Consider the following 24389-nt stretch of genomic DNA (forward strand, 5'->3'; position numbering starts at 1 on the left):
ATAGCATGGCCAGAAGTATAGTAAGTAGGGAAACAGTTTGTAATTTAGATATACTTGGAGATTTCTAACACAAGAAAAAGATGCTTCAATTAAAAAGGGCAGAGAGGGTCAACCCAAAGAGTTATTTCCAAAATTTCCTGTGACTAAGAAATATTTTTCTTTTTACATGATGCCAATACATTTAGAGGAAGTAAAACTATAGCAAAGAGCCATACAGAGGCTAAACCGTCCAGATAAAAGCAGAAAGAACAATGTTACAAAAAGTTACAGACATCAACTCCAAAACACAAGTACATCCTTACAGAGATTCCATCAAGTCTCCCTGACGTCTTCCATAAGGGCTCTTCTGTAGCTCCATGATTTCAGTGTGCAAAGACATAATCTGATCCTCAAGGTACCCAATGACACCAACCTAAAATATGATGAAAACACGAAGAAAATAATGGACTTACTATGACATAACACAAAACAAAACTCAGATCTTAAGGATAGAGAATGGTCTGTTGTGGTAGTAGTAGAACTAAATAATATAAAACACTAATTCTTTTAAAACTTTTTTATCCTTTGATTCTGACAATCTTTCACATAAGAACATACTTATTCCTATACTTCTCTTTTTTCTCCCCTGACAATATTAAACTACAAACATTTTCTTATTCCTCTAAAGAAGCAAAAAGTAGATGTGTTACTAACAAGGCAAAAAAAGTAGCTACCAAAACAACCGGTACTGCTTGCAACTGAGCTTCAGGATATCAATCACCCCACCCATATCCTCCAGGAAATATCTACTGACCCCAGAATGTGACCCTAAGGACAGCAATAAGCTAGGACCATGGACAAACATACAAGATACGGAAGGAATCTGCCACCTGGAGAATGATCTATACCTTGGCAGGCTATATAAATTTATTGTCTAAACCAGTACAATTTTGAGAGTGAAAGGTACTACTATTGATAATTATAGGAAGACATCAGGTATAAACTGGGACTATCCCAGGTAAACCAGGATGTGCAGCTGTCTTTTCTAAACAAGTCATAAAAATAATAGTGATAACCACCATTTATTATTAATTCCCATCTTCATAATCCTACTAAAATATAATATGTATAATATAATAGAAACTGAAGCTTCATGAAATCAAGTAATTTGCCCAAAGTCCTTGTTTTTATCTATTACAGTACCTTCTTATCTATATACAAAGCATCTACTAGGTATCTGTCTGAAATTCAAGAATGACAAATATATAAAAAAAATTATATATCAAATCCAAAGGCAATTTCTAAGGGAGACATCAAGAATTAATAAGCTCAAAGAATCAGCTCAGTGCTTTTACCTCAGCATAGTGAATGGCCTTTTCTTCCATTTCTTTCCATGCTTTTAGCATTTTTTCTGAAGCTTAAAAAAAAAATTCTAAATTGGTTATCTCAGAAATAGCCATAGCTTTAATTACTAGCCTGCCTGCTTCCTTGCTGTATCAACATCAAAGATTTGTCATGTATTTTGTGTCCCCTCTCCTCCAAAATATGTTGAAGTTGTAACATCTAATATTTCAGAATGTGACCTCATTGGCAATAGTGTCACAAAAGATATAATCAGCTGAATGCTCTGGAGAAGGGTGGGCCCTTAATCCAATATGAGCAGTGTAATTATTAAAAGAGACACAGAATATGGATACATAAGGGGACAATGCCATATGACGATAGAAGCACAGATTAAAGTGCTGCAACTGTAAGCCAAGGAACATCAAGGTTTGCTGGCAAACCAGAGGAAGCTGGAATAAAACAAGGAAGGATTCTTCACTACAGGTGTCAAAGAGATGATGGCTTTGCTAACATTGATTTTGGACTTCTAGCCTCCAGAACTGTGAGACAATACATTTCTATTATTTAAAGGCATCCAGTTTATGGTATCTTGTTGTAGAAGTTCTAGAAAGTAATACAGATGTTTTCTCTTTAAAAAAAATTTAGAAGTAATACACGAACATGTTTTTAAAAGATCAAACAGTATGCCGGGTGCGGTGGTGCACGCCTGTAATTCCAATGGCTTGGGAAGCTGAGACAGGAGGATTGTGAGTTCAAAGCCAGTCTCAGTAAAAGCAAGGGGCTAAGCAACTCAGTGAGACCCTGTCTCTAAATAAAAATATAAAATAGAGCTGGGGATGTGGCTCAGTGGTCAAGTGCCCCTGAGTTTAATCCCTGGTAATCTCCCTCCCTAAAAAAAGATCAAACAGTATAAAAGGATATATAAAAAAAGAAAAGACTCTCTTCCTCCCCTCTACACTAAACCCCAAGGGATATCACTATCATATATACACTTATTTTTTTTCAGTTTTCCCACTACTTAAAGTAGCACTGCCAATTAAAGGTCCAAATGATCTTTTAATAATAGAACTTATTATTATTATTTGGGTACTGGGGATTGAACCCAGAGTGCTTTCCCACTGAGCCAATCCCAAGCCCTTTTCCTTTTTTATTTTGAGAAAGGGTTTTGCTAAGTCGCTTAGGGCCTCACTAAGTTGCTGAGTTTAGTGAACTTGCACTCCTCATGCCTCAGCCTCCCAAATTGGGATTACAGCCATGTGCCATGATGCCCAGCTTATCTCATTCTTTTAACAGTTATACAATACGCCTTTGACAGGTCAAAGATTTTTTTAAGTGTTTTTATCAGTGCATTATACTTATACATAACATTGGAATTCATTTTGACATAATCATTACAAGCGTGGAAATATAATATGTTCCATTTCAGTCCCCAGTACTACCCCTTTCCCTCCCTTCCTCCCTCCTCCTGTTTCCCTTCCTCTACTTTACTGGTGTTTCTTCTATTTATTATATATTTTTAAAATTAGTGCTTTATAGACATACATAAAGGTAAAATTCACTGAGGTATATTCATATATGTAAAGTGAGAGACATTTTAATAAAATAATTGCAATGTTATTCACCAGAATGACTATAATACATAAATAAAAATAAAACATCAATTATATAACCAACTCTTTATTTGAATTTTAACTGTGCTTTTTACAGTTCCTTAGTAAATTCCAAGGAAGATCAAATATTAGAAATCTGGAGACTGCATATAATAAAAAACAAAAGGACCCCATTGTAAATGGTTTGGAAGGAAACAACCTTGGAATTATTTGTTTTATTATTGACAATAAAATAAATTGTTTATGCCAGTCCACCTGAACTGCTATGCTAAAAACAAAATAAATAAACAAAAAAGCATAAACTAGATAGCATATAAACAACAAAAATTTATTTCTTGGTTCTGAAGGCCAGGAAATCCAAGATCAAAGCACCAGCAGATTTGGAGTTTGGTGAGAGGCTACTTTCTGATTCATAGATGGCTATATTCTCACTATGTCCTCACATGGCAGAAAGGTAAGGAAATCTTACTCAGGCTTCTATTATAAGGGCACTAAGTTAATTCATGAGGGCTCTTATGCTCATGACCTAAATACCTCCTGATGGTCCTATCTCCAAGTACCATCATGGTGGGAGCCAGTTATTTCAATGTATAAATTTGGGTAGGGAGACATGAACATTCAGTCCAGAGCACTGGCTAAGAAACTGCCCTAGTATAGATTTTATATCCAGTATAGATTTTGTATTTATTTTTAAAACGAGATTTGAAATTCACAGATTCTTTAATTGTTTTAATATTATTTAGCCTTTTTAAAAAGGAGCTAAATAATCTCATTTCAATTATGAAGCTAAGTTGCTCAACTAAGGAATTTTTAAAAAGAGCTAATATACAAAACAAACATGGTTTATGATGATCTAAGTTATCCTGTCTCTTGTTTTAAATGTGAAAGTAAGTGACAACTGGCAAGTCAAGAAGGTAAGACATCAGATGGCTTCAAGAGGCTAAACACTCCTTTACACATTATACCCAGACACTTACATATCCCATAAGTCATTTGTTCACTATATCTCTCCAAGTCAAGCTGAATGCTTTTGTGAAAAAACTCCAATTTAGCTTTCAGTTGCTGTGATGCTGAGATCAAAGTGTTCTTCATTTTTGTCAAGTTAGCATTATATCTAAGAAGACTTAACCTAAACCATAGCAAAACATAACAAAACAAAAAATATTATCAGCATTCAGAAACACTGGATAAAAATTTTAAAACATAAATTACTGAAGGCCCAAATCTAAATGTCTGCTATCAATCTATGAAAAATAACTCATCTCTAGAATCTTGTCTCTGAAGACTTCCTGCCTCTGATATTATGTGATAAACAATCTTATACTAGGACACAGGATCTACTACTAAGTAAGCCATTGCAATTGGACAGCTTCAGACCATTAATAAGAAATCTATAAGTCTGATCAGAATATTACATTTCACATTGGTTCAATATTTTAGTAATGCATGCAACATTGATTAGTGAAAACTGGCAATATTAATTCTTTTTTTATGTAATATTGCATTTTTTATACCTTTATTTATTTATTTATTTTTATGTGATACGTGCTAGGCAAGTGCTCTACCACTGAACTACAACTGCAGTCCAAGATTAATTCTTGAGTATATTTTGCACATGATATTGTGCTTATAAAGAACAAACTCCACTTACATTGCTGCTCTTTGTCCCTGAAAGAGCCTGCTATAGTCTTCTTTTAGCCCAGATACATAGTGCACTGCTTCAGCCCATACTTTACGTAGCTGTATAATTGGAAGCTGTATTTTGCTATCTTGTACTATAGACAAAAAGATGAGGAAAATGGGAGGTGAGTTACTTTTGACAATGTTACAGTTCATTTACTACTCTCTGTGATTTCTTGTTCACAAAAACAGATTTCCACAAATGCTAGAAACAGATATTAGAAAGTATTTCTGCATTTCCACTTCCAAATAAGGTTACTGGGTACCTGCAATACACAAGCCCAGCTCCAAATACAAGGGAAAATAAAAGTGAATGGCATAATCACTACCCTCACAGTTGTAGATTATTCCTATATCTGCCCTATTTTCTTGTTTCTTTCCAATCTGGAATTCTCTTTTATTCTCTCTGCTAATCCAAATTCTTTAATCTTTTCAAGTTCTAAATCAAGACATATCTCCTCCACAATCCACTAGTCTTTCCTGTTTCTAAATAATAAATATCATCTTCTGACCACCAACTCAGCTTCAAGAAAGCATACAGAATAAATGGCATATTAATAAGTTACGCAAGACTTTAAAAACTAATTTATTATCTCTTGCCCATTCTTTATTCTCTAATAAAAGGAACTAGGATTCTTAAAGAACTGCTTTAAGAATGGAGCAAAAACATATAAGATGAACCTAGAAAGCAGTGCCAGAATATAAGGAAGTACTAAAGAAATGAAAATAAGTAAATAAAACAAATAAAAAAACAATTCATTGATGGGGGCATGTAAAATAGGTAGAAGAGCCAGTGAGAAAAGTCCTTAATGTCCTTAGATAGAACAGTTTAAGCAACAAATAAACTAGTATTAGATTATAATTCAAAGTTACAAAATAATTATCTATGAGCTGAAATCAACAGAAAAGAAATCACTGAATAAATTAATATATGGGAGAGAAGATATAAATCTCCCATGTAGAATTTCTTTTTTAAAAAATATTTATTCTCAAGTTTTAGATGGACACAATATCTCCATTTTACATTTATATGGTGCTGAGGATCAAATGCAGTGCCCCATGCATGCTAGGCGAGCACTCTATCACTGAGCCACAACCCCAGCCCTATGTAGAAGAATTTCAAATGAATTATGTAGATACTCTTCCCTGAAGGAGTGTAGCTTAATTTCCTAGTCCTTAAGTGTGGTTTTACACAGTGACTTCCTTTTAAAGAATTGAGTGCATAAGGGAGAGAGGGAAGATTAACTATTACTTGGAGAGAACTTAAAAACATTACTTCAGCCAGGTGATAAGGTCAATACAAATAGTAATAAAACATGTACTATGATAGTATGTACTTAACATGCAATAAAAATGTCACTTTACTTCTATGATCTTTCTCTCAAAAACACCAAAATCAAGCTGGAGATATAGCTCAGTTGGAAGAGTGCTTGCCTTGCATGCACAAGGCCCTGGGTTCAATCCCCAGCACCTCAAACACACATACACACACACACACACACACACACACACACACACACACACCAAAATCTCAGTCTAAATCATAAGGAAAAAAAAAATTCTAACATATCAGAATCCTATAAAAGACTTGATCAATCCTCCTCAAAACTGTCAAAGTCATCAAAATTAAAAGAAATTCTGAGAAACTAACAGCGGAGAGAAGCTTGAGAAGATACAACTAAATGTAATGTGTAGCCTCACTGGATCTTAGAACAGTAAAAATACATAAGGTAAAAATTAAGAAAATCTAAATAATATTACTTAATAATAACCCATTGGTTCAAAATTGTACCAAATGTGCCATACTACTATGTTAATAACAGGAGAACTGTATGTATAAGGAAGGGCAGTTACATGAGAACTCTTCTACTCAATTTTTCTATAAATCTGGTTCTAATAAGTCTTTCGGCAAAAAATGTTAAAATATGAGGGAAGGGGGTTGACTTGAAAAAAGAATGAGGGAACGTTCTGAGGTGAAGGAAATGTTCTCTGTCTTGATTGTGGTGTGGTTTATACACACATATATACACACATATGTATATCATAAATTTGAGGAATAGAAACTATTCTTTGATTTAAAAGAAAGCTAATGAAAAGATAACACAGTACTGTAAAGATTACATGTATTTTAGCACCATCCAATTTTGTTCTTGTTTTTTGGTACTGTGGATTAAACCCACCCAGAGGTGCTCTATACCACTGAGCTATATCACCAGCCTTTTAAAATGACTGATTTATTTTTTGTACCAAAGATTGAATCCTGAGGCACTTTAACACTGAGCCACATCCCCATCTCTTTTTATTTTGGGACAGAGTCTTATTAAGTTGCTTAGTGCCTTGCTAAGTTGTTGGGGCTGACATAAAACTTAGGATTCTCTTGCCTCAGACTTCTGAGTTGCTGGGATTATAGACATGCATGACCACGCCTGGCTTAATGTTTGAAGAAGGGTCTTACTAAGTTTCAGAGGTTGTCCTCAAAGTTGTGATCCTTCTGCCTTTGCCTCCCAAATTGCTGGGATTATAAGCATGTGCCACTATACCTGGTTCTAATTTTTTTTTGGTACCACGGATTGAATATAGGGGCACTTAACCACTGAGCCATATCCCCATCCCTTTTTTATATTTTATTTAGAGACAGATTTCACTGTGTTGCTTAGGGCCTTGCTCAGTTGCTGAGGCTGGCTTTGAACTCAAGATCCTCCAGCCTCAGCCTCTCAAACCGCTGGGATTACAGGCATGCCCTACCATACCTGGCCTGGTTCCAATTTTGTTCTTGATTTTATAATTTAGTGCCCAATTTTAGTTTGAGTAGACATAAATTCATTAAATATTTAACTTGTTCCAAAGAAAGAATTATCTTCATAGGATAAATTACAACATTTGATCATCAAGCAGTATTCTTAAGTTAAAATAAATATTTGAGAGCAGAATGTAGCTCAGTGGTAGATGGCACTTGCCTAGCATGCATAAAGCCCATGGTTCAGATCCCTGGGCAGGGAGGCAGGCAGGAAATAAAATTTCATGGATAATAAATACTCATATATAAGGAAGGAACAGTTCAAAAGTAGATTTAATTAAGGGAGCAGTTTCATTTTCTTATCTGTGAGAGCCCTGTCGTCCTAAATGAGGAATCAGGTAGTGATTTAAAATCTACCTTTTCACTTTCCAAACTACATAAATCTATTTTTTACCACATATAGAAACCTCAATTATGAGAGATACAAAACAAAAACACTAAAAACACCATTTTTACTAATCATGTTGAGAATCAATACTATTATTTCAGGATTAAAGGTTAGCCACGAAATGGACTATACTTACCAATATAATTTACACAATCTGATAAACTTCTGGAAGCGAATGGCCCTTCATATACAGTCTTACTTTTATCAAACAAATAAACCATATAGCTATCACAGCCTCTCTGAAAAAGAAGCAAACAATTAAAATTGTTCTTGAAAATCCTAGCCTTTCTAAATATTTTAGTACCAGATTTCTTACTTTGAAATGCAAATGAACAAAGTCAATGTATATCAAGCTACATTTTACAGATTTAAGGTCTAAACCTAGAGACGGGGGGAAAAGTGCGAAAATGAAAATGATCAGCATCCCAAAAGAATAAAATGAAAAGGCAAATTTCCATAAAATGAAAATACTATTTAGTAATCAAAAGGAATGAAGTACTAATACATGCTACAACATGGATGAACCTTAAAAATATAATTCTAAATTAAAGAATTTAGACATAAGAGACTATATTTTATGATTCTGTTTAAATGTAATTAGTTCAGAAAAGGTAGATCTATTGAGATAGAAAGTGGATTAGTGGCCAAAGGGAGATTAACAATTAACGGACACGATGGATCTGTTGAGATGGAAATGTTTTTAAACTAATTTAAATTTATTTTAAAAATCACTGAGTTGTACATTTGAAATGGGTGAATTACACGATATGTAAAATATGCCTATATAATGCCATAAAAAGAAAAAAAAAGTCATGACACAATCATATTTACCACCCACCTATCCTCTGGCAGGATCTATGAGACTGCTAGTCTAATTTCAAGGTCCTAGGCTTCAAATACAAGAAGGAAAAGAAAGTAGGAGATAACTGGCACCAAAGAAAAAGTCTTATAAAGTTCAAAACAATAAACATATCATTTATACCTTGTTTTCCTTGCAAAACAATTATAAGAGTCACCAGTAAGGCAACACTTAAAAAATTATATAAGATGTATAACATTCCCCAAGGAATCCCAATTATGTATCAAATCAGTCATAGAGCATGCAATTCCTCGGTACAGATTTCTTATCTTATCACACTCTAGAATTCTCTTACAATCCTTTCTATAGCACAGTAGGGTAACTATAGTCTACAACAACTGATTATACATTTCAAAACAACTAAAGTAAGAACTTGAAGGGTGTGAACACATATAAATAATGATATTTGAGGAGACAGAAATGCTAATTACCTTGATTTGATCTTTATACATTGTATACATGTACTGAATTAATACTATACCCTATAAATAAGTAAAAATATTATATCAATTAAAACAAAAAAGAATTTCTTACAACTCCATCTAGAACACATTGAGAGGCTGGTTTCCGAGGATCTAGAGAAATTCCTGTCTCTGAAAGAAGTTCTTGAGAACCAGTATTTATTCCAGTTTCACGCTCAATGCGAGACTGTAGTGAATGCAGACTTTCATCAGGTGGTAACAAAAAAGAAATGATCTTTGCAGAAGTCATATTTAGGATGTGTACTATCTGTATAATAAGGAAAAAAAAGATACATCCATTGATCATTTTCTTTGTAAATGATTCAGTGCAAGATATTAAGAAGGGAATGTGAACAAAAGGCATTATTCATTCTCCAAAGTGAGATTATCTGTAATTATAAATATGGACATTCCGAAAACTAAAGAACAGAGTTTAGAGGGCTGGGGTTGTGGCTTAGTGGTAGAGCGCTCGCATAGCATGTCCGAGGGTTTGTTCCTCAGCACCGCATAAAAATAAATAAATAAAATAAAGGTCTTGGTCCCACTGCAACTGAAAAAACAAAACAAAACAAAACAGAGTGTACCTTTCTACTACAATAGATGTTAGTTCCAACAAATAAAATTTCAGATTTAAGGCTGCACAACATCAAGTAATAAAAATTCTAATTAAAAAATAAAATGATACTTATTTGAGAAACATTATCACAGACCTAGAAGGAAACAATCTCATATATGAAGTGCCTAACTTACATCAACCACAGAGTTAAGTGCTTTCACATAATATCCCCAATTAATTAAATCTCAATTTCTATCTTAGCAGAGAGGGCTCTAAGAAGTTAAATAGTTTGTTAGGGATCATACAGCTGATAACTGGTAGAGCTTGAATCTGAAATTTTTACTACCTCATGTTGCCTCAAGAAATAATCATCTGGTAGAAGAGATAAGCTACTTTTTCAACAGGAAAAAAAGTGTTGTTACCCTCGCAAGGCAATCAAATCCCTGAGCAGTGACCTACCTAAGGGCTCACAGTTGGATAAGAAAACAGTCTTATTACTCTCACATAAAGTCCCAGTGATGGTAGCCTCATATAGGCAAGTCAGGCAGGGCTCTATCTAGGTATTTCCAGGTAAGCAAGGACAGTCACAGAGTTGGAGGTCAGTCTTTTGAACACAATACTTCTTTTCCTTCCACTAACCTTAGATAAGCCATACAAAATTAATACTTGTTTCTTGATTCCTTACATTGATTAGTATATGCAAATGATTAAAAGTATCTCTGCTGGAAATCCTTGCTACAAAAGTAAAGCATTAGGGTTGGAGATGTGGCCCAGTGTTAGAGTGCCTGCCTGGCATGCTTGAGGACCTGGATTTGATTCTCAGCACAGGGTTGGGGCAGGTGGGGTAGATAAAAAGGCTTCCTTTCTTTTTCTTTCCTCTTAAAATACAAGGAGCCATGGGTATAGTTCAGTGACAAAAGTACATGCCTGGCATGAGTAAGGCTTCAAGTTCAATCCCCAGCACACATAAACCCCTGCCCAACCGACACACAGATTATATTGACAGCTGGGCATGTAGATTCACAGGAGCGCACTTACCTAGCATGTGCAAGGCCCTGAGTTTGATCCCCAGTATACTGAAAAAAATATTATAATTGACATTTTTCAAACACACTAAATTGTAGATAACAGTATCATAATCCCACTCCAAAACCTGGGAATGCCTTGCCTGGTTTCAACCATCACTTACAGAGTCAATTTTATTTCATCTATATGCCCCCTCATAGACCCCTCTCCTGAAGTATATATTTTTTCTGTCTTTTAAATTCTTGATTTTGTGGCAATTTAATTTTTGATATGTAAAAATTATATATAAGATACACAATGTGATATTTTGATATACATTATGAAATGACCACATTTCAGCTAATTAACATATCTACTACTTCTCCATAGTTACCATTTTTATACCCTTTGACTAACATCACCACATTCCCTTCTGCCATCAGCCCCTGGTAACTATCATCCTATTCTCTGCTTCTATGAATCTGACTTTTATTTATTTTTTAAAATTTTGGCCAGGTGGTTCATTGCCAGGGACCAACTACAACCAGGACTAGGACCAGGACTATAGTTTCCACAAAACCTCCCTAAGGATGAAGGAGTGGGAGACACGACATCTCTGCCATGCACCCATGTTGGGCAGCTGGCAACACTCCAAGTTTGACTCATTTAGATTCCACATGTAATTGAGATCATGCATTATCTCTTTTTGTGTATTTCACTTAGCACAATGTCTTCCAAGTTTATCAATTGTCCTAAATGACAGGATTTCCTTTTCTATTAAAGCTGAATAATATTCCATTGTGTATATACCATATTTTCCCTATCTACTCATCTTTTGAAGGACATTTAGGTTGTTTCTGTATCTTAGCTATTGTGAATAATGTTTGCAGTGTACACAGATGTTCAGATCTCTTCATAATCCTTTTTCATTTCCTCTTGATATCCAGAAGTAGGAATACTAGATCATATGATAGTTTTATTTTTAATTTTTTTGCAAGCTTTCATACTGTCTCCCATAATGTCAGTATAATTTATATTCCCATCAACAGTGTACAAAGGTTCTCTTTCACCACATCTTTGCCAACACTTGCTACCTGTTAGATTTGGATTTGGAATGTCCCCCAAAGGCTCATGTGTTAAAGGCATGGTTCCCAATAAAACAATGTTCAAGGTAGGGCCTTGGGGAAGTGATTAGATCATGGGGGCTCAAATCTCATAATGGACTAATCTATCAATAGATTCATAGCTGAATGAACTATTGGGGTTAGTGTAAACTATAGGAGGTGGAACCTACTTGAAGGGAGTGGGTCCTTGGGGGTGTGCCTTGGGGATTATATCTTGTTTGGGGCCTTTTCCTCCCCCGACTTCCTGGCCACTATGATGAGAATTTACTCCACCATGCTTTCTCCACCATGATGCTTGGACTCACCACAGGCCCACAGCAATGGAGCCAGCTGACCCTGGATTAAAACCTCTGAAACCATAAGCCAAAATAAATCTTTGTTCCTTTAAGTTATTTTTCACAGGTATTCTGCCACAGCAAGAGAAAGCTAACATACTACCATTTGTCTTTTTTATAATAGCCATCCTAATAGGAGCAACGTGACATCTCATTATAGTTTTTTTTTTTTTTTTGGAGTGGGGAGGGGTTGGTTTTCTTGTGGCATAGGGGATTGAACCCAAGGCCTTGAACATGGCAGACAAGTATAAAACCACTGAGCTACATTCCCAGCCCAAAATGCATTTCCCTAATAATTAGCATTGTTGAGCACCTTTTCAAATGCCTGTTGACCACCAGAATTTCTTCTTCTAACAAGTGTCTATTTAGCTCATTTATCCATTTTTTAATCAGATTATTTGTAATTGGCATATTCAGTTGTATAGGTCCCTTGCCAAATTTAGGTATTAACCTCATATCAGACAAGTTGTGCAAATATTTTTTCCTATTTTAAAAGTTGCCTTTCCATTTTATTTAATATTTCCTTTGTTGTGCAGAATTTTTTAAATTTGAAGGGCATTATTATTTCTATTTACAAATCCTGACACTGATGCTTAAGTAAGTGGTGCTAAAGAAATAACAAACTGCTTTTATAACCTAAAACTGATCTTTTTAATGTAAATTCCAAATGTCATAACAAAATTGTCAATATTACTCTTATATAATAAACTTTAATGTTTTAAAATTAATTATCTCTTGCTTATTCTTTAAAATCAGCCCTATTATTATATTTAGGAAGTGTCCCTGAAACCTTCTGTATTATCATGAATAGTACTCAATACTTATACTGCACAACTTCACGATAATATTGATCCTTTGAAGATACTACTATTCTCCAAATAAAGAGAAAGTAATACCTGCTCAGATTCATAGACAGGTAAGTAGTGGTGATGCAAACATAACTAAAGTCTATAGGCGCACAAACCCCATAATGAGAAATCTTTCTCCATGCTCTATGACAAACATGCTCACAGACAAGTAGGAATGATGCCATAATTACTATCACAATTCTAAAAAAGGAAAATGAGTGGTGCACAACCAAAACTTTCAAAGGCAACATAAAGCTAAAGGCCTCACCAAGCCAAGCTTTGTTAACACACTATTTTTTCAGCGTTAATCAAGAATGACATGAACATGCCCTCAAATTCACATTTAATCAAGTATTCCAAGATTAGATTAAAACCTTACATGAATATGAATTCTCATTTTAATGTTAGAAAGCCTGTATACTATTGGCACTCAATACATACAGAAAGACTGCAGATGAGGGTTGTTTCTGGGTATACAATATAAAAGATCTACACTGGGGCTGGGGTTGTAGCTCAGAGGTACAGCACTTGCCCAGCATGCATGAGGCTCTGGGTTCAATCCTCATCACCACATAAAAATAAAGACATTGAAAAAAAAAGAGACCTACACCTCTCATTCATATCAATGAATAATTACTGAGAACCTGATACATACCTGTAACAGAATGCCAGGATAGAAATGGAGTCAGGTTAGGGTGAGTGATTGTTAATAAAAGTAGTAAAACCAACCAAGCATTGAAGAAGAAAATCTAAGTGGGGAAGCATGAGTAGAAGATAAGAAATAATTAAAGAATATATAAAATAGGATTAAGTGACAAACTGTGTTGCAGAGACCATTGGGGGAAAAAAAAGCAAGTTTAAGATATGCCTGTGTAGGTAAGGATATGTGTACAGACGGAGATCATATTGTAGAGAATAACATTCATCAAAGTGCAAAAATACACAAGGGTTTTGATGGCATGACACAGTGACCAGTGACTACCTCTGACTGAGGTAAAGGTTGAGAAAATCAGGAAAAGACACATACTTGATTGGGGTGAACCTACATTAGGAAGCCCCAAAAAACCCAGGAAGATCAGTTTAGATATGTCTTAGTAAGCAAAAACAATTGTTTTGATTTCATGGATAGAAGAATATAAAAGCACTTTCAGAAAATGAGGGGTAGTTCATGTGGGATAGAGATGGAGAGTAAATATAAAGAATTAAAAGCCAGGAAGGAACCTCCCTCACCAAACCAAATCCAGTAGAATTAAACCCAAATGAATGAAGTAATAAATGACACCAATACAGGAATGGAAAAATCCAAAAGAAATTTCAAAGGAATAATCAGCAAAGGCCACTTAGATGAAAACTGAAAAATCTTGCTAAAGAAATGAAGCATCAGCTCTAAGAACATAATTTGCCTTTTCAAATAAATATCAGGAAAAGATTACTAAAATATATTTATGTTCATTTTTCCAAGTAAACTTGTTAACTTCATAGTAGGTTATATGAAATACACCCCTTAAAACTAACCTTCAAATTCAGAATGTGATCCATTAATAGGAAACATCTTGGTTGCTTCAAAGTAAGATCAATGGGTCCTCCTCTCTGCTGTGGGTCCCAATTCAACATCAACTGTAGCCAGTTTTCCATGGGCTCCACTATTAAACTAGAAAATGTACAAAATATGATGAATATCATTATTTTCCACTTTTTTTTAGTATTACTAAAAAAATAATTTAATAGGTTGTCTATTTCCTTTCTTATCACTTATCCATACCATTCTATATCTTACTTTCAAATAAGTCACAAAATTGCAGGGGATATACTTTCTAATCTATCTCACAGAGGACTTAATAAAATAGTGATAATAAAGATGTACAGAGACTTCCTTGATCAACATCTTTGGCATATCCTAGATCCCCAAACCTACATATGTAAATTTGTTATTGGCAGATTCAACAGATGAGTCCGATTCTACTCTCCAGTGACCATTTACTTCTTAATCCCTAGGATCTTCTCAACACTTAAGCCAATCAAATTGAGTGGCAATAATTCTCAGTTCCCCTACAACTATGTTGTCGATTACTATTTATTTAAAATTCAGTTCTTCAATTACATTAGCCATCTTTCTTTTTCTTCTTCTTCTTCTTTTTTTTTTGGTAGTACTGGAAATCAAATCCAGGGCCTCATGCATGCTAAAAAAGTACTCTAACACTGAGCTCTACTCCCACAGCCCCTAGCCATCTTGCAAGTGCTCAAAAGCTCAATAAGCCTCACGTGGCTAAAACTAATATGGAATATTTACCATGACAGAAAGTTCTACTGGATAATACTACTTGAAACAAACAACTATACTACTATTCTTTTACAACCCTGGAGAAACTGAGGCAAACCTCCTCAAATAAAGTACACTTACCTACAAAGGCTATTTGGTTGAGGTAAATGGCTACTAAATCGAACTTCCCCTGTCATCTCTTCACATGCAAATATACACTTTGAATCCTTCTTCTTAATCTTCTCATGCCTATAAAAACAAAAGATACCTCAGCTGACAACCTGACTCTCTTACTATTTCTTGCCATTTATTTTATTCAATTCTGCATTTAAAAAGCAACGATACCAATAACAAAAGTGAGAAACAAAAGGAAACAACCAAAAAATTTCCATTCCCATTAAATATGACAAAATTCTCATCCATGTCTTACCAGGTAAATGGCTGCAGATGATGTAAAAAAGGCCTATATCCAGCAATACATTCAAACACCATGGTCCCAAAGCTCCAATAATCAACAGTGGCTGTGTAAGGCTTATTCTCAAAGAGCTCTGGGGCCTTAAAAAGAGAAAATGCTTTAAATGCCAAAACTGTAAGGGGAAGTTATCTTTGTACTACTGTATTCATGACCTTCAGAAATAAGAATAAGAATTTTATACATTTAAATTCAAAGATATAGTACATATCTCACCAGATACTGCAGTGTTCCCACAAAAGATGTACAGAGACTTCCTTGATCAACATCTTTGGCATATCCTAGATCAATTATTTTATGTACTACCTGCAAAAGAAAATGGTTGAAATATTTGAAAGGGAAAGACAATAATATCCTTAGGCTATGGGGATGGTGGTGGTAATGACCTTGCAATCTGAAATAATACAAATATATTTTAGGTCTGAGCTCCACCACTTAACTAGCTATGTGATCTTGATCAAGTTATTTAACTTCTCAGTTTCCTATATAATTAGATTCTAACTGGCTCTATTTCACAGATTTATTAGGACTTAATAAAATAGTCATAATAAAAAACTTAATACAGGGCTGGGGTTGTGGCTCAGTGACAGAGCACTTGCCTCACATGTATGAGGCACTGGGTATCAATCTTCAGCATCACTTAAAAATAAATAAACAAAATAAAGATATTGTGCCCATGTATAACTAAAAATAAATAAATAAATAAAATTAAAAATTAATACAGTGCCTGATACATAGTGAAAAATTAAATATAGATTGGCTAATAATTTTTATTTTGGCATGTTAAGAATAAGATTTGTCCATTAAGCAAAAATAAGGGTGATTTTCAAACTTGAAAAAGTATCACATGACTGTAGAGTACCTTAAATGTAACTCAACACCTACCTAAATTCAAAAATGTCCTTAAGTTTTTAGCTACAACAAAACAAAACCATAGAGATAATTAAGCATGCATGAAAGGCTCCTATGAGAAGAAGTATAATCAAAGTTCGATCAATGGACCAATTGTGATCTACATATATTAACATAATCCAATGCAAGGTTAATAAGGCCAGGTGAAGTCATTTGAGTACCTATGATTTCTAACTTTTTGATGTTCCTTTTGTAATGCAGAAAAAAATTAAGAGAAAAATGTTTAAAATATCAAGGTCAGTAGAGGAGGGAAAATCATGATGCTGAACAGTAGACTAAGAGTCAGGAAAAATGCAGTAAAATAAAGTGTTGTAGAAATATATAAAAAAAAGTAAAGTAATTACATCATAAAATATCCATTGAAATAATTCATAAATTGTAAAATTCTGCTCAAAACGTAAGAGATGTAACAATTGGTTTATTTTGTGTTAAATATGTCCTGGTATGAAAGTATTTAACACAAGAATAATATTTTCTATACCTATCAGTAAGACAGAAAGATAAAGTTCCTTTCTTTGCTTTTTCTTTTAAAGTCATACATTTTTTGTTTGTTTGTTTAAAGACTTTTTTTTATTTTAAAGACTATTTAAACTTCTGCATGGCTGACATTTGAAAGAATTAGCTGAATGTAATTATTTGTCTAATTGAGGGGTACTTTTCAATAGACTATGAGAAAGAATTGTGGCTAGAACATTTCTGATATGGATACTTTAGAGTTTGTATAAAATTGATGTGGGCCAGGTGTGGTGGTAACATGCCTGTAATCCCAGTGGCTAGGGAGACTAAGGCAGGAGGATCAGGAGTTCAAAGCCAACCTCAGCTATTTAGCAAGGCCCTAAGCAACTTAGTGAGACCCTGTTTCTAAATAAAAAATAAAAAGGGCTGGGGATGTGGCTCAGAGGTTAGAAAACTCCTGGGTTCAATCCCTGGAACAACAAAAAAAGAAAAATATGAGTGCTCTTATTATCCGTCATAAATGCATACTCAAGGCATTCTTTTAATGTGAGAGCAGTACTGTTGCCATCCCCATGGAGTTTCCTTTGTTTACACATATAAAGAAGAGAGCAATTCTGCAACTTGTATTTGGGGTAAAAAATGGGAGTTCATAACCCACTTGAATCAAATGTATGGAAGATGATATGTCATGAGCTGTGTAATGTTTTGAACAACCAATAAAAAATAAATAAATAAATAAATAAATAAATAAATAAATAAAGAAGAGAGCAGGTATTTTTACCAGTCTTTTTTGTTAGATATATTAATTTATTTCAAGATCTTAAGAACAACAAGGAAATTTGTAATCAACATTTCTCCTCTTATAATTTTCTGATTTCTAATCACAAATGTAATTTATATATGAAACCATGAACCCCATTATTATGTATAATTATAAATCACCAATGAAATGATGAAATAAATAAATTAAAAGTCATCTACATACAAAATTGTAATTTATAGCAGCAAATTTTTTTGAAGAAATTAAAGATTTCTTTTAAATGCTTGTTTGGACATCCAAAAACTACAGAAAAAAAAAATAAATAAAAGCCAAAATTTAAAAAAATAAATAAATAAGGCCAGGTGAAGTGGTGCATGCTTGTAATCCCAGTGATTAGTAAGGCTGAGGCAGGAGGACTGCAAGTTTGAGGCCAGACTCAGCAACTTAGCAAGGCTCTAAGTAAGTAAGCAAGACCCCATATCAAAGAAAAAAAAAAAAAAGGCAAGTACCCAAAACAAACAAATAAACAAAAAACCAATGCAAGGTTCGTATTCATAGCTTTAAGTCTTTACGGGAATGTAATTTGGATGCTTGAAACAAGAAAACTGTTCAAATTATTCTGAGGAAAATGAAACATTTTAAAAGTCAATACACAATTTCTGGATCTTCTCAAGATGACTCATTTAAGAATCTGGGAAACCAAGGTTTTACTTTTTTCTTTGATTCTTTTTTTTTTTTAGTTTTAAAATTCAAATACAGAATTTAGGATCTGTGGAAAGGAGATGAGTTTTTTAAAAACAAATACTTTTTTCCTTAAAGTAAAGCAGACTAGGATGTATATATATGTGTTTTGGATGTGCTTCTCAAGAATAAAATAGTGATGAGAATTAACAAATTATACAGTCTCTACCAACTATCTCTGCTAGAAAAACAGGCATCAACAAGACAGGTGCACCTCCTTCTTTGAAACCACTGTTTAACAGAGGAGGAAAAAAAAATAACCACAAAAAACTACAGTTTAGTGTGGTAAGGACTGAATTAGTAAAAGTATAGAGTGCTATGGGTAAACAGCAAGGACACTAAAGTTCAAAGACTAACTACATAAGGGAGACTGTATGCAAATCATGGAACATTTCTTCAGGTTTCACCTACCTTTCCACCAACATCCTGAAGAACTATATTTTCAGGTTTTAGATCTCGATGTATAATTTTGTTTTCATGCAAATACCGGATCCCAGACCCTAAATAAAGTTTAGAATATATTTTAAAGTAAGAGAAAATACTGAGTTTAAAAAAAAAAAACTTCACACAGCTCTGAATATGCACCATCATAGCTGTATCAGAGCACTTCAGATTTTTTTCACAGAAAATACAGACACATTAAACAAATGATTTAATCATAATAAATTATAATATGTGCTCATTTAACTTATTAAAATTAACATTAAAAGAAATGAAATAATCAACTGAGAAAATTCCTACAACCTGCATGGCCCTTTCTCCCACCTAAGTCACCCTTTTCACCTAGACTTTGGTCTCCATGGCCTAGGAAAAGAAGCAAAACTAAAACATAGAAAACTTAATCTTGGCTTTTGTACTTCCTCTAATAGCATAGGTACTATTATTTTAAGGATTTTTCAGGAGTAATTCTGATTAAACAGAGAATTTCAATCTAAGACTAACTTGAGGATATATATAGTTCCCAAAGAGTTGCAATTCCACTGTGAACAAAATTACTATGTCAATTGGGAATGGAGGCAGTAAAATTGAATAAGGTCTTTTCACACAATATTTTGTCAGCAATTAGAACATCTATGAGCCAAGAAAAGATTCTTAGATAAAACAATAGTAACAAAATATCCTAGTTTTAATTTAGTACTAATAGTAACAGTTTTTTGACAAATTCTTATAGACATTAAAAAGCCATGTTTTGTATAGTGTATCAGCAATTCTTAATTCCCAAGCAGTATACATAATCTTTTATGGACCCAGAGGTACTAAATTACAATGATATTTTAATATTGATTACATACCTATATCACTCAGTAAAGAAAGTATTTGGCTTTCTTTAAGTCCACAACAATTTTCTGGTTTGTTGAGTAGCTTTAAAAAAAAAAAAAAGTCTAAAATTGTGTACTGCAAATTGCTGGGCAACAACAGCAACACATATTAGTCAACATACTCTGAAGAGAATATTGAAATGAGAAAATAAGACATGATAAAGAAAGTGAAAGAAGGGAAAAAAAATCATCAAACATAGTAAGGATATGTTTCATTTACGTGGACAAGACTCATTGAAGTAAAGATAAAGGGCCAAAAGTACGTAAAATTGAAAAAGGTTGACAAATGTCTCTGTCTCTCTCATATATATATATATATACACACACACACACACACACACACACACACTCTCCCATGAGAGTGTGTGTGTGTGTATATGTATGTATATTATATATATACACATACACACACATGTATATATATTCATAAGGACATATTTAAAATGAGATAGGAAATAAAGATTGTAATAGAAAAAATATTTTTATAAGCACCTTAAACATTTAACACTAACACTATTGACATAGTCTCATCTTGCAAACAACAACAAAAATTCATGTTCTATAGAAGTTCATTGGACTAGACAAAGGGGAATGAAAGGAAGGGAGAGGGGATAGGCATAGTAAAGACAGTAGAATGAATCAGACATAACCTTTCTATGTTCATATGAATACATGACCAGTGTAACTCCATATCATCTTCAAACACAAGAATGGAATCCTAATTAGAATAAGCTATACTCCATTTATGTATGTCAAAATACACTCTACTGTTATGTATAAAATGAACAACAACAAATAAAAAAATCCATGTTCTAAACCTAGAGTGAGCAAATATTTTCTGTAAAGGGACAGATAGTAAGCACTTTAGTCGTTACAAGCCATATGGTTTCTGTCACAACTACTTAAAATTCTGCAGCTGCAAGAAAGAAGCCATAGACATGAGCACGGTTCCAATAAATTTTATTTACAAAACAGGTAACAGGCCATAGTTCTCTGTTCCTTATTCTAGATTACCATATTGGATATGATTCAAACAATCCTCAAATTTGTGACTTACAATCTCATCATCTCAAAATATCCATACTACCTTCCGAAGATCTCCTCCAGAACAGTATTCCATTGCTAGAAGAGGTACATCATTTATTAAAAAATTCAATTCCTCGGGAACATCACAGGCCTTTACAACATTGGGATGGTTCAACCTAAAAGAAAGGAAAAATACTAAAATCAAAACAATTTTTCCAATGAACAGGAACTAGATTTGAAGTGGTAATTAGAGATGGGAATGAGATAAGGAAGGAAGACTGGCATTGTTTATAAAATTCTAATTTATGATTTGTGTAATTAAAAATTAGTAATCTTTAGGAGAAAAAATATACATGAAGATACTATCACTGTTATTATTAGATTTATGTGTGTCAAGCAGTAAGCACTTTACATATAATTAATTCATTTGCTTGTCAAAATAATCCTAATAAAAGTAGATGTATTAAAAGTTTTATCACACAGAAGAAAAACTGAAGCACAAATTGGTTAAGTAATATAAGATTACATAGCAAGTTCTCAATAAGGAGTCAAAATCTGGCAGTTCAGGCTCCAAGGCCTATTTTATACTGCCTTTCCCATAATCAATTACAGTGTCACCCAAAAATAAATACTAATAAATTTGGGCATATTTCCTTACATTTCTAAATCTGTGCACAAACACAAGACTTTCAGTAAATTCAGAATCACAATGTCTTCCATTGGCTTTTTAAAAAAATTTATTTATTACCATTCCTTTCATCATCATCATCATCATCATCATCATCATCATCATCGTGATGCAATGGATTCCAAAACCAGTATGGATTCCTGTCCTAGGACCTAAAGAAATAGAATCTCCATATGTAGGCTTAAGAATTCATATTATTAAGCTTTCCTGGTGATTTTGCCACATAGCCAATTTTGAAAATCATAAAAATGAAATAAGCAAAACACTAGTCAGAAAATACTTGTTTCAAATTCAGAATACCACTAGTGTGACTACACGGAGTTCAACTTCCTCATCTATAAAACATGGATAAGATATTAGGGATCCAAGATGGTGGGCCAGAGGGAGGCAGCATTCTGTGTTGCTCTGTGACCTGGGGCTCAAATAGTGAGAATACTGCTTCTCTGTGAGTGATATTCCTGTTCCCGGCGCAAGAATCATGGCCACCATGCTGTCCAGGGCTCCGGGGCTCAGCATCAGAGTAGGTCTCCCAACTGCTCACCCATGCAGGACTACCAGGTACCCGAGTGGGAACATCAACATCAGCACCCTTGCAGAACTTTTGGCCACCCACCCGAGCAGAAATCACAAACGCCACTCCCACGCAGGACACCCGGCAGCTTCCCACACACTGGAACTCCAGCCGCCATTCCTGTGTGGACCCCATCTACCAATGTGGGGCTCCCCCATCACCTCTATCTTGGGACTCTGCAACAGCAATGATAGTCCCCTAGGCACAGTAGCCTGCCTGCACTCAAGAACTTCACACGGGCTATGAAGTTAGCAGACAGACACAAACTGCAAGTCACAGAGCTCGTCTCTGAACTGATCATCCAACGTCATCACCTGGCTCCCCCCACCCGATCTGACACCCCATCCCTGAAAGCAACCACCTCCGTCTTGGGACCTTCATCACCATCTTTAGTGGGGGCAACTCCCAGTTTGGAACTCCAGCTGGCCAGTTTCTAACTCCCCCCTCTCCCCAGCAGCGGCTAACCTGGCACAGTGAATGCCCAACACAAAACAGTTATCAGCAAGTACAGAATGCACCCAAAGCACCACACTCAAGAGCCTGGAAGAGAAAGGTCCCTCATTAGGAAGTAGTAAAGGAGAGGGTGAGTGTGATCCAGTTTAGAGACTAACACAGAGACCAGGAACTTGGAGATCTTCAGGTGAGAAAAGAAGAAGGACCAGGTGCTCACATCACACAAATAGGCCCAAAAAGAGATCCTTGAAGTGCAGTCTCCCTTCGGGGATTGGCAGGTCACACACCCCACTTCCAGGGGTCATCCAACCAGGACCAACCCTCCCACCCTGGTTACCTTCACCATCCTGACAGTGGAGATTCCAGCTAACAAAAGACGATCCCCACCTACTGGATGAGAAGGGAAGCAGAAAAGACACTGATTGAAAACCAAAACAATCCCTGTTTCTTCCTTCAAGATTTTTTTTCTTCTCCCTCTCTATTCTCCTGCTCTCACATCCCCAGTATATGTGAAACCAAGTACTTTGCATGAATTAGGATTTTGAGGACTGGGATGTCTGAATAGTATATTACAGACGTGTTGTATATTCTTTGTTTGTTCATTTTCTTTTCTCCCACCAATTTTTACATTTTAACATTTTTTATTTTTCTTAATATTTATGTGTGTTTGTTTTAGGTACTCTACTGTCTACTCACTTACTTGTCTACCCAAATTACTTCCTCTCTCTTCTGCTACTAATCTTCCTCTTTAGATTTCTCTTTCACACTTTCTAAGATATAAGAACTCTATATCCTCACCTCCTACCTCCTCAGCATATCATCCTACTCCTCACCCCGGGTTCTTTGTCCACCATCAGAAACTGTAAACCCTTTTACAAACCTACTGAGTATATAGTAGATAATACTTGAATTCACCATTTCTGTACATTGTGACCAAACTATAAATGTCTTAATAGCAAATATTTACTTTTAGGGTGTATATTGTTTATATTGGGAGCTGTTAACATTGTCCTTCACCTCAAAGGAGAGGTACTAGAACCCTACAGGGGCACTATAAGCCTATAGGGTAAAACAGTAACACCTGGGATCCACTGAGCTAGCAGGAAAGACACACAAGCAATATGAAAAGACAAGGGAAGAAAGTGCCCCAAACAAATCAAGATACCACATTATTAGAATTCATGGCCAGCACAGTAAAAGAAATGACAAGAGAAGGAGTTCAGGATGTACATAACTAAAATGTTCTGTAAACTAAAGTATGAGTAAATACACGAAGCAAAAGATCATTTTGACAAAGAGTTACACAAATACAGGAAGCAAAAGATTACTTCAATAGGGAGATAGAGATTCTAAAAAAAAAACCAAACAGATATCCTTGAAATGAAAGAAACAATAAACTAAATTAAAAGTTCAACTGAAAGCATCACCAACAGATTAGACCATATTATTAGACCATAATAACCCTGAATGTTAATGGCCTAAACTCACAAATCAAAAGACACAGACTGGCAGATTGGATTAAAAAAAAAAAAAAGACCCGACAACATTCTGTCTACAAGAGATTCATCTCATAGGAAAAGACATCCACAGAATGAAGGTGAAAGGTGGGGGAAAATCATACCACTCACATAGACTGCGGAAGCAAGCAGGGGTTTCCATCCTCATATCAAATAAAGTAGACTTCAAGCCAAAGTTAATCAAAAGGCATAAAGAAAGATATGTCATACTGCTTAAGGGAACCATTC

General features: G+C 34.7%; 1 protein-coding gene across 2 annotated transcripts in view; it reads right to left on the reverse strand.

The window, feature by feature from the left end:
- Positions 1-24389, reverse strand: part of Chuk (component of inhibitor of nuclear factor kappa B kinase complex) — a 44836-nt gene that overhangs the window by 10377 nt on the left and 10070 nt on the right. For both annotated transcript variants that reach the window (XM_015494642.2, XM_015494641.2), the window contains exons 4-16: positions 20994-21108; positions 19880-19949; positions 18999-19087; positions 15935-16024; positions 15677-15801; positions 15388-15495; positions 14502-14637; positions 9192-9386; positions 7935-8037; positions 4585-4708; positions 3911-4062; positions 1335-1396; positions 303-412 (exon numbers count right to left, since the gene is read on the reverse strand). In XM_015494642.2, the coding sequence (XP_015350128.2) occupies positions 303-412; positions 1335-1396; positions 3911-4062; positions 4585-4708; positions 7935-8037; positions 9192-9386; positions 14502-14637; positions 15388-15495; positions 15677-15801; positions 15935-16024; positions 18999-19087; positions 19880-19949; positions 20994-21108 (1479 nt within the window). The remainder of the gene's footprint in view (positions 1-302; positions 413-1334; positions 1397-3910; positions 4063-4584; positions 4709-7934; positions 8038-9191; positions 9387-14501; positions 14638-15387; positions 15496-15676; positions 15802-15934; positions 16025-18998; positions 19088-19879; positions 19950-20993; positions 21109-24389) is intronic.

This window comes from Marmota marmota, unplaced genomic scaffold, assembly GCF_001458135.2.
Source record: "Marmota marmota marmota unplaced genomic scaffold, marMar, whole genome shotgun sequence".
Lineage (NCBI taxonomy): Eukaryota > Metazoa > Chordata > Mammalia > Rodentia > Sciuridae > Marmota > Marmota marmota.